Here is a 16,595-nt window from a genome sequence, read left to right on the forward strand (position 1 = left end):
GTGGCTCAGGTGGTAGAATACTAGCCTTGAGTAAAAAAGCTCAGTGATAGCACACAAGCCCTGAGTTTAAGTACCAGGACTGGCACACACAAAAAAAGTTTGTCCAATTGAAAATGCAAAAACAAGACTCATTCAAAATTCTAAAGATAGTAATTTTTTTTTACCTTTTCTCTTCTTTTATCTTCTACCTTCACTTGAGGGTGGTTTGGGAGAGAATGGTGTGTACAGAATTTGCCTATGCACCTGCTAATATGTCTATTGTGATTTCATCAAACTGTTCCTGTTTAGTTGGATTTGAACATCTTTTACTATTCTCCTTTTAAAGTACTTTTAAGGGTAGAATAATTTCTCCAAAGCTTCAGGCGCTAGGAGTCAAGTTCTCCCCCTTCTTATGCCCTCCACCCACCCCCAAGCTAGTTTTCTCATTTACCAAGAATTCATGACCAAACTGCCAAAAGCTTTGTGTTAAACCATCCTCCCCCATATTCTGGGCTACTTCCAAGGCTTACTATATTGCTCATAAACATACAGGGTTGTTATCTGCTGACTTGATTGTTTTTCTTAGTAGAGAGATGAGCTAACCGCCTAACTATGCAGAAGTGTTATATTTTCTTATTATAAAGATGAACAACAAAACTGGTCTGACTTCTGCCTTTCCATTACTCATCCACCTCAGTTACAGATACAGTGTTTATAAAGAAACGTTTTCATAGTTTATTCCATTAATGATTCAAAAGTTCTGTTATCCAACCTCCAGCTGTGGGGGTGAAGGGGTGAGAGTACAATTAGGGAGGACTAAGTCTAGGCATGTTCCCTAAAACTGGAACCCACTTTTCTTTTCCCCATTTGGCAAGTGGCTGTTTAAGGCAAGTAATTGCTTGCAAAAACAGTATGAAAACAAGAATACAAGGTACACATAGACCATCCTCTGTGTATGTCTGTGTATACTTACACCATTTGGCACAGCATTATTCTGTTCCCCATTTTACAAGTGTCTGTCTGGATATATAAAGCCCCTCTTTGCCAGCACAATACACAGCAGCTCTGAGCAGAATGCTCTCTTCTCTATAGACACAGCCATACATTACTTTGTGTGTGTGTGTGTGTCGGTCTTGAGGCTTGAACTCTGGGCCTGGGCACTGTCCCTCAGCTCTTCAGCTCAAGGCTAGCACTCTATCACTTGAGCCACAGTGCCACTTCCAGCTTTTTCTATTTATATGGTGCTGAGGAATCAAACCCAGGGCCTCATGCATGTGAGGCAAGCACTGTACCACGCAGCCACCTTCCCAGCCCCCATACATTACATTTTAAGCTGCGTTGTTCAACAGCCCACCATGGGCTAGCCCTAGTCTGGTCACAGAGTGGATCTTTCATCATCATCATCATCATCCTTCTCCTCCTCCTCTTCATCGTCATCATCATCGCCAGTAACAGGACTATCCCTGAACTCAAAGGTAGTGCTCTACCCCTTGTGCCACAGCGCCACTTCCGCATTTTTTGGTGTTTAATTGGATCTAAGGGTCTTACGGACTTTCCTGACCTGGCTGGCTTCAATCCGCAATCCTCAGATCTCGGCCTCCTGAGTAGCTAGGATTCCAGGCGCACCTCTACAGTCCCAGGCTGCAGAGCTTTTACACCCTTTTCAGCACTAAAACAAAACCTGACCAGGAAATCTGGATCCCATAGGGTTCTCCCTACTCTCGAATTCCGTTTATCTTAAGCCCAACAGTTAGCTCCTCTACGTCGCATCTTCTATCTTCTCTCGCGCTGGAGGCTCCCGGTGGCAGTTGAGCTGAGCGAAATTGATTGTTGTCGAAGGAGACTCAGCCAGAGTCCAACTGGACCAATCAGGGCTCAAAATCCGCCTGGCAACCCGTGACGATCTATCTTCTCGCTCTCTGATAGGTCCACTTCACCGGCGCTCTTAGAAAGTCTTTAATAGCCAACGTTGGATCCTGAGGGGACCTCTTGTGGACATCCCCAGAAATGCACTCCAGAGGAAGATTTTCTTTTTTTAAGTCAACACAATTAAACCCTTCAAAGAAAGCCCCACCAACTTACGCGGACTCCTCCCCTCCCGCTCCTTCCTGAAGATCCGCCCCCATCCTGCACCTCGGCAGTTGATTTCTCTCCCCTTTGCTAATTCGGCCATCGGCCCTCCAGGCCTGGCATTTCCCAGAAGACCCTGCGCCGGGAAGGGGTTTGCAGCTGCTCCGTCATCGTGCGGCCCGCCGCGAGCCCGCGCTACTGTGCAGGCCTGTCTTGGTTCCTGGTCCCTAGTGCGAGGGTTCACGCGAGGCCCCGGTCTGGGTCCCCAGACTAGGCCGCGACCCCAGGCGCCATGAAGCAGGAGGGCTCGGCGCGACGCCGAGGCGCCGACAAGGCGAAGCCGCCTCCGGGCGGAGGGGAACAAGAGCCGCCACCCCCTTCAGCCCCTCAGGATGTGGAGATGAAAGAGGAGGCGGCAGCCGGGGGCGGCTCCACCGGGGACGCGGACGGCAAGCCGGCGACGGCGGAGCACTCCCAGCGAGAGCTGGACACCGTCACTCTAGAGGGTAGGGGAGCGGGGGTCGGGACGCGCGGCCCCGCCGGTGACAGTGGCCCGGTGACACGGCTTCTCTCTGGACCCCGGCGAGGCCTCCATCGGCCCCGGCCCCTAGGATCGGGACCGGTAGTGCCCGTCCCCACCACCCCCGACCCCTGGTCACCCCAGCCCGTGGACGACCCTTCCATCGCCTCGTCCTATCAGAGGCTCTGGGGGCCTCCCCGTTCTGAGTCTTCCCTTCTGACCTTCTCCATTTCCATCCCACCTGACTGATTTTTAGCGCCTTCTATGTATGACTCTCCGTCTAGAAAGCAACGTGTATATCTGTGTATGAAGAGGATCAGAGTAATCGGCTTATTTCTAAAAGTTTATGGAGGGGGGGGGGTCTGTTGGCCTAGCTACCTTAGCAAACTCCCCTATCGAAGGCCATTGTCTTTGTTGTTGTTGTTGTTGGTTGGTTGGTTTCCCTTGTCGGTCCTGGGGCTTGAACTCAGGACCTGGGTGCTAGCGCTCTATCACTCTGAACCACAGCGCTACTTCCGGTTTTCTGGTGGAGGTAGTCTCGCGGACTTTCCCGCTCCAGATGGCTTTGAACTGGGATCCTCAAGATCTCAGCCTCCTAAATAGCTAGAATTACAGGCATTGAGCCACCAGCACCGGCTATCTGCTTCTTGTCTTGCTTCCTGATTTCTCTAGCTGAAGGGCCCAAACGGTCCCCTAGTTCTTTTCCATTCCTATCAGGCCCTTCCTTACTCCCTCTCTCATGACTGATATAATGTTCTGTACTCTGGATCAAGTTTGATCAGACTCCCTACCAGGGTTTTCCTAACTGCAGGAGAAACTACCTCAAAACATTGAGACAAGAAAGGCTATGCCCTCGGATGTTGCTTTTGAGAATGTTACAATGTTAACCCTCCTTCGCTGCTACTTTAGCTGCTACTCTGAAGTCGGCCAATGTAATCAGTATCTAATAAAGGTCCTTTTACCTAATATAGCCAGTGACAAAGATGCCACTCAGCATTGCCCACTGTTTAGTTTGTGTTTATTATAGGAGTTTGGGGAAATATGAAAAGTCCAAAGTAACAGTGAGATTCAGCCACGATTAACATCCCCTACCCCGGCCCCCTTTTGGTAGGAGGGTTTGAACTCAAGACCTCTTTCTAGGCAGGCAATCTCTCTACCACCTTATGCCCCCAGCCCATTTTTCTTTTACTTACTTTCTGGATAGAGACTCATTTTTTTCCTTCTGGCAGTCTGGACTGTGTTTCTCATTCCTGGGCTAATCTTGCATAGCTGGGGTTACAAACATAGGCCACCACATTGGACTTTATTGGTTAAGATGGGAGTCTTAACTTTTTGCCTGGGCTGTCCTCAATCTATAATCCTCCTGTTCTCTGCCTTCTTGACTACTGGGGAGCTGGGATTACAGATGTGAGACGCTGTGAGTCGGGGGCTTGAGCTTAGCTTTTTTACTCAAGGCTAGAGCTGGCTAGGATTTTTCCTTCCATAATCGAGATTGTTATATAGAGACTTTGGGTCAAGGTATAACTAAATATAAATGATTTTGTATTTTGTCTTTTTTACTTTTAACATCTGAACATTTAGTTTGTTTCATGAACTTTTTTTTTTGCCAGTTCTCGGGCTTGAACTCAGGACCTGGGCACTGACCCTGAGCTTCTTTTGCTCAAAGCACTCTACCATTTGAGCCACAGCACCACTTCTGGCTTTTTCTGTTTATATGGTACTGAAGAATCAAACCCAGGGCTTCATGCATGTTAGGCAAGCACTACCACTAAGCCATATTCCCAGCCATCCATAAATATTTGTTGGGTAGTAAACATAAATATTTGTTAAAAGCACATGTCTGGAATTAACTTCCCCATGTGTATGAGAGTAATAGTACCTCTTTTATTGTTACAAACATTAAAATGCTTACAACTATGCCTGGTATTTGATAAATGCATAGCAAGCCCTCTATAAATATTAGATATTATTTATAATCATTAATGCTTCTCAGGCACCCTGGGCTAAGTGGAAAATATACAAAGGTGACTAAGAAACTACAAATTGATTATATATGTGTGTGTGTGTATACATATATATGTATGTTCCCTTATTGCTACACAGTTAAAATACTTCTAGTTTCTTGCTGTATTAACTTTCTAGTCATCTTTGCTCAAGTTTTTTAAATCTGCTTGTATAATTTTTTCTTTTTTTTTTTGCTGGTCATGGGGCCTGAACTCTGGGTCTGGGCGCTGTCCCTCAGCTCTTCAGCTCAAGGCTGGTGCTCTACCACTGGAGCCACAGCGCCACTTCCGGCTTTTTCTGTTTATGTGGTGCTGAGGAATCGAACCCAGGGCCTCATGCTTGCAAGGCACTCTACCGCTGAGCTACCTTCCCAGCCCCTTAATTTTTTCTTAAGTATAGGTTCTCAGAATCTATTTGCCTGAGTCAAAGAGGCATATATCTCCCCCCTAACCCCTTCTCCGGGCCCAAACTCAGTGCCTTGTGGGCTTGCTTGCCCATGGCGGGAGTTCTACCACTTGATCATGCCTCTAGTCCAGCGTTTTGTTGATTAATAGGAGATGGAATCTTAATGCTTTCTTGGGCTGGCTTTGAATTTTTATCCTCCAGGTTTCAGCCTCTAGGTGTGAACATTCTAAAAAGGGGGTGTGTGGGATAGGGTGTATGCCCGTATTAGAGCTTGAACTCGGGGCTTGAGCTTAGCTTTTTTACTCAAGGCTGGAGCTCTACCACTTGAATCACGCCTCTACTTCCAGCTTGCTGGTTAATTGGAGATAAGAGTCAAAATTGTCTGCTTGTTCTGGCTTCTAACCTCCATCTTTAGATCCCAGTTTCCTGAGTAGCTAGGAATACAAGCATAAACCACCAGCACCAGTTTGAACGTTTCTAGTTTTTTATACATATTGTTTAGAAAATCTGACTTATAGTAAAAGAAATACCTTTTTTACTATACTGCCTATATTTTCATCTTTAAAATGGTACTAATTTTAATAATACAAAAACATTTAGATTTATAGTTATTCAGATTCTAATGAAGTCTACTCTTTATGTCTCTTAGTTATTTGTTACTGGTTATGTCTGTTTGTAGCAGTAGATTTTCTTTTCTTTTCTTTTGTTGGTTATGGAGCTTGAACTCTGGGCCTGAGCATAGTCACACAGCTCTTCAGCTCAAGGTGAACGCTCTACCTACCACTTGAGCCACAGCACCACTTCCACTTTTATAGTGGTTTATTGGAGATAAGAGTCTCATGGACTTTCCAGCCCAGGCTGGTTTTGAACTGCGATCCTCAGATCTCAGGCTCCTGAGTAGCTAGGATTACAGGTGTGAACCACCAGTGCCCAGCTAGATTTTCTTTTAATCAAAGACTTATGAAGACAATCATTAATTTGTGTCTGAGATTTATCTCATTGTTTGTTTAGAAAGTGTTTCTTGTTTTGAGATATGACAAGTCTCCATGTGTTTCTTCTACTTTGTTTTGTTTTTGTTTCTTTTCTTTTGTTCCCCTATTTTTTCTATCACCCTCTATCCCAATCCTAATTGTATTTTTCCTTATCTCTTCGCTGTGTCTAAAATTCAATGTTCCTACTGCCTTCATAAGTATTATTGACCCTTTTAAGCCAAAGGTTGTGAGTCCCCATTCTGACCCTGCATAATAGTCCCCTAGAACTGCTTGTCTGGAGTGGCAGGGAATGGGAGCAACTGGACACAGCATTAGCTTTTCCTTCTCTGGTGGTCTACAGACATCAAAGAGCATGTGAAACAACTGGAGAAGGCCGTCTCGGGCAAGGAGCCACGATTTGTGCTGAGGGCCCTGCGGATGCTGCCATCCACATCACGCCGCCTCAACCACTATGTCCTTTATAAGGCCGTGCATGGCTTCTTCACCTCAAATAATACCACTCGAGACTTTTTGCTACTCTTTCTAGAAGAGGTGAGTGGGGCTGGCCATTTTATAGGGTGTCTCTTTCCTTCCTGAAAACCTCTTTTCTTACTAGCTATATCAACTCTGCTCTTCTAGCCCATGGACACAGAAGCTGATTTACAGTTCCGTCCACGCACAGGAAAAGCTGCATCAGCACCACTCCTGCCTGAAGTGGAGGCCTATCTCCAGCTTCTCATGGTCATCTTCCTAATGAACAGCAAGCGCTACAAAGAGGTATCCAGGATATCAACTAAGTCCCAAGCAGTATGAGGACTTTGTGAGGGAGACAGGCCTAGTAAAGAAGAGCTGTCCCCCAGCCTAGGCATAGTAACACACATCTATCATCCCAGCATTCAGGAGGCTAAGGCAGGAGGATTGTAAGTTTGAGGCCAGCCTGAGCTACATAGCAAGACCCTGTCTCTAAAGGTGGGGAAACTATCCCCCAGACTCTTTCCTCCTGTATTCCTGCATGCTAATGTGTTTGACCTACATCTAGTACCATGGGAAAGGCCTTGGCAATGTCATTCTGTCCTGTCTGTGGCACAATACCAATATAACGGATTCTTTAAGAAACATAAGGAGCTTAGAGACAGAAACACGGGGTTTTAATCCTGCCTGTTCCTTAGGCAAACTAATTTCTATTAGTCACATGTAAATAACATTGCCCACCTTAGAAGATTGTTAGTACTACATAAAATATGTTTTTAAAAATATGTAGCAGCTGGCCATGGTAGTACATGCTTGTAATCCCAGCACTCGACAGGCTAAGGTAGGAGGATTTTCAATTCAAGGCTAGCCTGGAATACATAGCAAGAGCTTATCTCAAGAAAACAAATATAGGGGCTGGGAAGGTGGCTCAGGGGTAGAGCGCTTGCCTTGTATGCATGAGGCCCTGGGTTCGATTCCTCAGCACCACATGAGCAAAAAGAAAAAAAGCCGGAAGTGGCACTATGGCTCAAGTGGTAGAGTGCTAGCCTTGAGCTGAAGAGCTGAGGGACATGGGGCTGGGAAGGGGGCTCAGTGGTAAAGCTCTTGCCTTGCATGCTTGAGGCCCTGGGTTCGATTCCTCAGCACCACATAAGCAGAAGGGAAAAAAAGCCAGAAGTGGCGCTGTGGCTCAAGTGATAGAGTGCCAGCCTTGAGCTGAAGAGCTGAGGGACAGTGCCCAAGCTCAGAGTTCAGGCCCCATGACTGACAGAAAGAAAGAAAGAAAACAAATATAGCCAGGCACCAGTGGCTCACATCTCTAATCCTAACTACTGAGGAAGCTGAGATCTGAGGATCATGGTTCAAAACCAGCCTGGGCAGGAAAGTCCGTGAGATTCTTTAACTCCAATTAATTACCAGAAAAGCAGAAGTGGTGCTGTGGCTCAAGTGGTAGAATGCTCACCTTGAGCTGAAGAGCTCAGGCACAGCTCCCAGGCCCAGAGTTCAAGCCCTATGACCAACAAAAAAAAGGAAAATATAAGCCAGACACTAGTGGTTCATGCCTGTAATCCTAACTACTCAAGAGGCTGCGATCTGAGGATTGTAGTTTGAAGCCAGTCCAGGCAGGAAAGTCCATGACACTCTTCTGTCCAAGTAATCACAGAAAAAGCCAGAAGTGGCACTGTGGCTCAAGTGGTAGAGCACCAGCCTGGAGCAAAAGGAACCCAGGAACAGCGCCCAGGCCCAGAGTTCAAGCCCCACGACCAGCCAAAAATAAAAATAAAAAAATAATTAAAGAGAAAATAAATATACTGTGCACAGCAGAGTAGGCTTCACAGTACTTTAATAAATGTCAGCTACGGGGCTGGGAAGATGGCTCAGTGGTAGAGCACTTGCCTTGCATGCCTGAGGCCCTGGGTTCGATTCCTCAGCACCATATAAGCAGAAGGGAAAAAAAGCCAGAAGTGGCACTGTGGCTCAAGTGGTAGAGTGCTAGCCTTGAGCTGAAGAGCTGAGGGACAGCACCCAGGCCCAGAGTTCAGGCCCCACGACCGGACCAAAAAAAAAATAATTAAATAAATAAATGTCAGCTACTTCTATGATACCAAATAGCTCCATCTTGTAGATTTCCTATTTTTCCTATATATGTGTATGTGTAGTAATAGGATTGACCCTAGGAGCCTCATACTTACTAAACAAGCAATTCACTACTGAACCATACTCACTCTTGGCCCCCCTGCCCTCAAAGAACAGATTCAGACCAAACACATGCTGAGCATTGCTAATCCAAAACTGGAACTTTGGTACATCAGCATGTTGGCACAACAGGAGAGTTTCACATCAGAACCCAAGTAACAGGTTCCAGTCAATACTCTAATATTCCTGTGTAAAACTACCTCAGAGTCCAAGGTATATCCCAAAGATAGTAAATCTAGGGGTAGAGGGAAAGAGTCCTAAATCCAAAACATTTCTAGTCCCAAGTATTTCCATTAAGGGACAAGGGGACTTCTGCCATTTCTCCAGTTTAGACCAGCTTCCTTATCCTGTCACAGTCTCTTAGAAGAGGACAGGCAAGGAATGACAGTCCCCTCTTCAGTTCCCTGTTTCGTTTTTTTCCTTTCCTCCCCACTGTTTTGTTGGCTTGTTTTGGGGAAGGGTACAACTCAGCAGTTTGTACTATTACCCACAGATGGTATAGCCATCACTACCAATTCTAGGGTATTTTCATCACCCTAGAAACACTGCACCTGCCCATCTCTCCTTCCCCAACCCCCAAAAGCCATTTGTCTGCTTTCAGTATTTAAAACACTTGCCTGTTATGGACATTTTGTATAAATAAAGTTCTACAATATGTGGCCTTCCACTTACATGAATAACATCCCAATGGATGTTCACACTTCAGAGTTTTGGGGGTTTTGATTTTGTTTTGTTTTGTTTTTTGGTGCTAGTCCTGGTGCTTGAACTTAGGGCCTGGGCACTGTCCCTGGGTCTCTTTGTGCTCAAGGCTAGCACTCTACTACGTGAGCCACAGTGCCACTTGGGGCTTTTTCTGAGTCGTTTATTGGAGACAAGAGTTTCACAGACTTTCTTGCCCAGACTGGCTTCAAACTGTGTTCCTAAGATCTCAGTTTCCTGAGTCTCTAGGATTACAGGCGTGATCCACTAGAACCTGGCGAGTTTCTGTCTTTGGTTGAGACAGGGTCTCCATGTGTACCAGGCTGCCCTTGAACTTAGGATCTCCTGCCTCAGCCTCTGGGGTGCTGGAATTCCACATGCTCCCGTACCTGGTTGTTCATCTATTCTTCAGCCACCAAGGAACACTGGGGTTGTTTCTACCTCTTGATGATGCAGTTAGGAATGTTTGTGTGTAGACTTTTGTGTGTTCTGGTTCTTTTGTGCTCATTGGCTCATGATAACTGGGTTTAACTTTTCATTTTCTCTTCAGGCACAGAAAGTCTCTGATGACCTGATGCAGAAGATCAGTACTCAGAACCGCCGGGCTCTGGACCTTGTGGCTGCAAAGTGTTACTATTATCACGCCCGAGTCTATGAGTTCCTGGACAAGCTGGATGTGGTGCGCAGGTACGGGTGGCTGAGGCCACCCTTGTGACTCATGGGGTCAGAGCTTTGGTCATCACTACCACACAGGTTGAGGAGCTCGTACATGGAAGGTATCCAGGAGGTAGTAGGGCAATGGCCAGCAAGCCCAGAGCTGTGCATGGGATGATGATAAAGAAATGGAGGGAATGGCTGGCTGCCAAGAATTGTCCCCCAGTTCTTTCCTTTACCCCACAGCAAGTAAGGACTGAGAGGTGGGCCAGGGTTAGAAAGACAGTCTGGAAATGTTTTTCCTCTGCTTAAACCCAGCAGTTCCTCCCTATTTCCCTCAAGGAAAAGCCTAAGCCCTCACAGTTTATAAGGCCTGACATGAGCCGCCTATTCCTACCTTCCACCCCAACTCTTTCTGCTCCCCAGCAGACTCGCCTCTCTCAGAGCCTCTGCTCTGGCTGTCACCAAGGCTAAGAACAAACTCTTCTCCTTCCCTCCTTTACGCTTTGCTGAAGGCAACCTCAGGGAGTCCTGCAATGAGCAGTTGTTTAAAATAGCTGCCCATTCCACACCTGTGTCCCACTGCACTTACCCTGCTGGCTTCTTAGTCCACGCTACCTTCTGTCAAGCTGTCCATGATATTCTTACTTATTGTGGGTCCTATCTTTCTTCTTTACTAAGCACCCTGAGAACACAGCTTTATCCTTTTTGTGCATCTAGGAAAGCACGCTATTCAGATGACAATTGATATTTGTTTTTGGACTTGTGTGTATGTGTGTTGGTCCTGGGGGTTTGAACTTAGGGCCTGAGTACTGTCCCTGAGCTTTTGTGTTCAAAGCTAGCACTCTGCTACTCGAGCCACAGCTCCACTTCTGGCCTTTTGGTGGTTAATTGGAGATAAGAGTCTCAGAGAGGGCTGGGATGTAGCTCAGTGGCAAAGCGCTTGCCTAGCAAGCGCAACGTCCTGGGTTCGATCCCCAGTACCAAAAAAGAAAAGAAAAAAAAAAGAGTCTCAGAGACTCCTGCCCAAGCTGGACTTGAATCTCTGTCCTTAGATCTCAGCCTCCTGAGTAGCTAGAATTACAGGTGTGAGCCACCAGTGCCTGGTGACAGTTGATGTTTGGTATATTTGGTAAAGAGCCAGAAAAGTAGTAGTCTTTAACCCCTAACTTTTTTTTTTTTTCTGGTCCCAGGGCTTCTCACTTGGCTTTTTTATTCTATCACTTGAGCCATGCCGCCAGTCTGATTTTTTTCTAATTAATGAAGATAAAGTCTCACATACTTTTCTGCCAGGCTGACTTTGCTACTCCTTCTGAGTTGCTGGGATTACAGGAGTGAGCCACTGGTGCCCAATCTCTAGATCACTTCTTTTAAGGACTTGAAAAGCAATGAAGTGGGGGGAGGGCAGAGGAGTTCATAGAGTTGTGGTTTAAGGCTTTTATATCTTTTCTTAAAGCTTCTTGCATGCCCGGCTCCGGACAGCCACCCTGCGGCATGATGCCGATGGGCAAGCCACCCTATTGAACCTCCTGTTGCGAAATTACCTACACTACAGCTTGTACGACCAGGCCGAGAAGCTAGTGTCCAAGTCCGTGTTCCCTGAGCAAGCCAACAACAATGAGTGGGCCAGGTACCTCTACTACACAGGTGAGCAGAGGGCATGGTCCAGATAGCAGGTGTTTCACGCCCACTTGGTATAAACCTTGTAAGGGTCGATTCATTTGGCAGTCCAGTTCGCCAAGGATTTCAATTCACCCACTCTACTTTTCCTCCACCTGCAGGGCGAATCAAAGCCATACAGCTGGAGTACTCAGAGGCCCGGAGAACCATGACCAATGCCCTTCGCAAAGCCCCTCAGCACACAGCTGTTGGCTTCAAACAGACGGTGAGCCAAAGTTAGCATCATCTCTTCACCTCTTCCTCATCTTGCCCATCTGATACTCCTGGAGTTCTCCTTTCCTGTTCAGGGGCTGGGAAGGGCTTCAGTAACCTGCCTTATCCCAGAGGCTGCTCCAGCTGTGCATGTCAGTGTCATGTGTGAGCACTTTCTGCACTTCTGGCAACTTAATATTCAGAGCATTCTCCTGGAGAGATGGGTTTTAAGCATCCCTGTTTCCCAGCACCACTGATTGTAGCTGTGGGACTGGATTATGCAGATTAACCCCAGGCTCTTAGATGCTCCCTCACATCCCCAGCTGGAATAGGTGCACATCACTGTGCTCCAAGCACAGACTCTGTAACCAGACTAGCCTCAATCAAACCACAATCCTGTGATCCTACTACTACGTGGGAATCTGGATGAAAGATCAAAGATCTTATAAAATTAATTTTGAACTGGTTTTTGAAAGTTGGAGCCAGGTGCAGGTGGCTCATGCCTATAATCATAGCTACTTAGGAGGCCAAGATCTGAGGGTTGCAGTTTGAAGCCAGCCTAGGCAGGAAAAGCCAGGAGACTCTCATCTCCAATAAACCAGAAAAAGCCAGAAGTGGCACTGTGACTCAAGTAGTAGAGCACTAGCCTTGAGCAAAAGGAGCTCAGGGACAGCAACCAGGCTCTTGAGTTCAAGCCCCAGGCCCAGCAAAAACCAAAGGAAAGTTTGATAGGATTTTCACAAAAAGACATGGCTTTTCAGACGCATGGGGTATACAAGTGATAGATTGCTTTTGGAGGCTGCTGGTATCTCTTGGGATGTGAATCCTTCCACTTCAAAGCCAGTAGTGAGAGACGGGGCCCTTGCATCACATCACCTCACTGCAACTTCTGCTTCCTTCTCCTCCCTCTTCTACTTGATCTCACCCATTATCTTAACTTTCTATAACCAACTTATACTTTGACTAGGTGTGGTGGTATATACTTGTCATCTCAGCACTTGGAAGGCTGAGGCAGGAGGGTTGAGTTGGAGGCTCCTGGGCTGCATTCTGAGACCCATAGTCTTGAGCAGTGTATACAAACAGAAGTTTATTTCTCCCATTTCTAGAGTTTAGGAGGATCACTTAGGCCTAGGAGTTCAAGAGTAGCCTGGGCATAGCAAGACCTTGTCTCGAGGGAATGAAAAAGACTTCTCTCCCAGAATTATTCCAAGGGGCAAGGCAAGCTCATGGCTGAAGGTGGAGGGCTGAAGTCTTTGCCTAGCTGTAAACATGATCACACACCCCTGTTTGCATCCCTCACCTCTAACAGTGAGAGCGTCTTGTGCTGCTCTGCCTCCTGCTAAGACATCATCACATCGCCCCCTGTCCCCTGGCATAGTGCTGAACGCTGCTGGCCAACATACGAGGCCCACTCAGAAGCAACTCATAGTTTTCTTTTTTTTTTTGCCAGTCATGGGCCTGAACTCTGGGCCTGGGCGCTGTCCCTCAGCTCTTCAGCTCAAGGCTAGTGCTCTACCACTTGAGCCACAGCACCACTTCCAGTTTTTTCTGCTTATGTGGTGCTGAGGAATTGAACCCAGGGCCTCATGCATGCAAGGCAAGCACTCTATCCACTGAGCCACCTTCCCAGCCCCTAACTCATAGTTTTCTAGAGGAGGAAAGTCCTGGTTTTCTAGCCAGCTCCCTACAGAATGGAGGCCACTTTTTCCCCAGTACTAGGGTTTGAAATGAGGGCCTTACACTTGCTAAGCAGGCACTGTACTACTTGAGTCGTGCCTCCAGCTCCCTCACCCCTGCACATGTACGCGCTTCACTTTCTTCCTCCACCCGTGGGACTCCATGTCCACTGTGCTCTCTCACCCCCTGTCCAGGTGCACAAGCTTCTGATTGTGGTGGAGCTGCTTCTCGGGGAGATCCCAGACCGGCTACAGTTCCGCCAGCCCTCCCTCAAGCGCTCACTCATGCCCTACTTCCTCCTCACCCAAGGTAGGCCTGTCCCCTCCCAGAGCCCTCCACTGTGGCCTCTGCTTGTGCCATGTGCATCAACTCACTAGCCTGTCCCCTACAGCTGTCAGAACAGGAAATCTAGCCAAGTTCAACCAGGTCCTGGATCAGTTTGGGGAGAAGTTTCAAGCAGATGGGACCTACACCCTAATTATCAGACTGCGACACAATGTGATTAAGACAGGTGCGGACCCGGGTCTGAGCAGGACCCAGGTGGGACTTCTCCTAGGGCTGGGGGTTAACCTTGTGGGATACATGGGAAGTGAAGGCCCCCTGCCCACCCCAGTGCTCCTTCTTCTCCCAGGTGTGCGCATGATCAGCCTCTCCTATTCCCGAATCTCCCTGGCTGACATCGCCCAGAAGCTGCAGCTGGATAGTCCAGAAGACGCAGAGTTCATTGTCGCCAAGGTAGGGGCTGGGTCAGGGGCCAAGTGTGGGAAGAGATTGGGTAGAGGGGAATGGGGAGAGCAGTGTAAGGTCTCAGGAAGTGCAGGTCATTTGCAGCAAAGCCAGGAAGTAGCCAGAGGGTAGATGTGTGTAAGAGACAGAACAAGAGGTTCTCAGATCTAGAAGATGGACTTTCTTGTGACCCTTCCTCCCTGTGGGGGCCTGTAGGCCATCCGGGATGGCGTCATTGAGGCCAGCATCAACCACGAGAAGGGCTATGTCCAGTCCAAGGAGATGATTGATATCTATTCCACCCGGGAGCCCCAGCTGGCCTTCCATCAGCGCATTTCCTTCTGCCTGGACATCCACAACATGTCAGTCAAGGTGAGCAGCCCTTGCTGTGGTGTCAGGCTTGGCAGTAAGTGTCCCTCCTCGCATACCCCCAGACTTGGTTTGTGGCCCCATTCCCAGCCCATCTCTAAAATCACTGAAGGGCCAGACAGGTTCAGAGAGGACTCTGTCCAGGTCACAGCCAGCCTCTTGCTGGTGGGACTGCGATGGCTTCTATAGTTTGGAAGGGATGTGGTCAGCAGGGAGGGATTCTGCTTGTCCACTGTGAAGCTGATGCCTGACCTGCTTACTGGATGGATGAGATTAAATTGAAGTCACCTTGTAAAGGCATTTCTAAGCCCAAACCATATAAAATGTGGGGATGCACTCTGGTTTAAGCCCTCTCCTCTTCTAAGCACTGAGTTGGATGCTATTATTTGACCACAGTGTTTTTGTTTTCCTGTCTCCTCCCAGTAAGCCAGAGGTGTTTGCCTTACTTAGATCTGCCAAAGCCACACTCAGCATGACATGCAAGGCACTGTATGAGCTGGTCCCCTCTTTCTCACATCGCCTCAAGCCAGGCCTTTTCACATGGGAGCCCTTGTTCTGGAAGGCTTCTCCTCCATTTCTTTTTTTTGCGGGGGTCCGGTCGTGGGGTCTGAACTCTGGGCCTGGGCACTGTCCCTTAGCTCTTCAGCTCAAGGCTAGCGCTCTACCACTTGAGCCACAGCGCCACTTCCGGCTTTTTTCTTCTTGCTTATGTGGTACTGAGGAATCGAACCCAGGGCCTCATACATGCAAGGCAAGCACTCTACCACTGAGCCACCTTCCCAGCCCCTTCTCCTCCATTTCTTCCTCCCTTTCCTTCTCCCTGCCCAGTCAGGAGGGGCAGTCATTTGCCCCTTCCAGATTCTCATTCTCGCCCTACATTGTAACAACTGGTTTCCAAGCCAGCTCCTGCCATGCTCTCATGCAGTGGCTGGATATGTTAGGGACCCAGAAGGAGTGTGTTAACTGACTGCCCCCTCTCTGCTTCTTTCCTCCCATCCTGCTGCCCTGCATTCCTACGGCTTCTCAGGCCATGCGGTTTCCTCCCAAATCATACAACAAGGACTTGGAGTCGGCAGAGGTGAGCCTCCTTGGGGCAAGATGGAAGGTTGACCTTCCATACAGAAAGGGAAGAGGGAAAGCATCTGGAGGGCCTGGAACTGTACCACATCCAAGCAGCCTCTGCCCTTGGGTGAGGGCATTAAGGGAGAGAGCCTGCCCAGCCCTCACCCCACTCTCTCTCTAGGAACGGCGTGAGCGAGAGCAGCAGGACTTGGAGTTTGCCAAGGAGATGGCAGAAGATGATGATGACAGCTTCCCTTGAGCTAGGGGGCTGGGGAGGGGTGGGGGTGAGTGGGGACCGGCTCTGTCTTTCCCGTTTGGGCATTTGGGGCTCCCTTGCCTAGGGAACTGGCCCCCTTTTCCTCCACACAGCTCACAGACTGCATACATGCAGGGGTGAAGGGTGCTGGGAGCCGGCCACCCCACCTCACCCCAGTGCTCTTCTCCAGCCAGTGACTTGGCACACCACGGGCAGGAGGGTGGGCAGGCGGCCTCCAGGGCAGAGTCCTGCCTAGAGGTGTGGGCAGCAGAGGGGACGGACAGACCCATGGATTAGGGCCTGGAGTTGGGAAATGTTGGGTTGTATGTTTTCTGAAGCTTCAATTATGATTTTTAAACAATAAAAAGTTCTCCAAAGCTCTGTACATCTTGTCATTTGCTATACCTGGCTCTCTTGTGGCTACAATATTGACAGGCCCAGATCTTTTTTTGTGCCAGTACTAGGACTTGAACTCAGGGCCTTGGCGCTGTTCCTGAGCTATTTTGCTCCAGACTAGCATTCATCACCTTCAGGGGTTTTGGTGGTTAACTGGATTTGAGAATCTCGACTTTCCTGCCCGGGCTGGCTTCGATCTAAGATCCTCAGATCTCAGCTAACATTACAGGTGTGATTTTCTCTTTTCTTTTCTTGGTTTTTGCGTCCT

At 48.1% G+C, this 16,595-nt stretch overlaps 1 protein-coding gene across 1 annotated transcript; it reads left to right on the forward strand.

Annotated features, from left to right (window-relative positions):
- The first annotated feature begins 2,144 nt into the window (after positions 1 to 2,144).
- On the forward strand, positions 2,145 to 16,309 carry Psmd3 (proteasome (prosome, macropain) 26S subunit, non-ATPase, 3). The gene is made up of 12 exons (XM_013038026.1): positions 2,145 to 2,555; positions 6,311 to 6,501; positions 6,589 to 6,726; positions 9,866 to 10,002; positions 11,426 to 11,616; positions 11,751 to 11,854; positions 13,713 to 13,827; positions 13,910 to 14,029; positions 14,150 to 14,253; positions 14,461 to 14,616; positions 15,641 to 15,691; positions 15,857 to 16,309. The coding sequence occupies exons 1-12, from the start codon at positions 2,342 to 2,344 to the stop codon at positions 15,932 to 15,934; spliced, it is 1,599 nt and encodes a 532-aa protein (XP_012893480.1). The 5' UTR covers positions 2,145 to 2,341; the 3' UTR covers positions 15,935 to 16,309.
- Positions 16,310 to 16,595: the final 286 nt, after the last annotated feature.

This window comes from Dipodomys ordii, unplaced genomic scaffold, assembly GCF_000151885.1.
Source record: "Dipodomys ordii isolate 6190 unplaced genomic scaffold, Dord_2.0 Scaffold7, whole genome shotgun sequence".
NCBI classification, from domain to species: Eukaryota; Metazoa; Chordata; class Mammalia; order Rodentia; family Heteromyidae; genus Dipodomys; species Dipodomys ordii.

Excerpts from the sequence above, each read along its gene's own strand:
- Psmd3 (XM_013038026.1), top strand. The coding sequence starts at position 2,342 with ATGAAGCAGGAGGGCTCGGCGCGACGCCGAGGCGCCGACAAGGCGAAG. Across the intron at positions 6,502-6,588 it reads TGCTACTCTTTCTAGAAGAG|CCCATGGACACAGAAGCTGA; the intron begins GTGAGTGGGGCT and ends CTGCTCTTCTAG. Across the intron at positions 14,030-14,149 it reads ACACAATGTGATTAAGACAG|GTGTGCGCATGATCAGCCTC; the intron begins GTGCGGACCCGG and ends TTCTTCTCCCAG.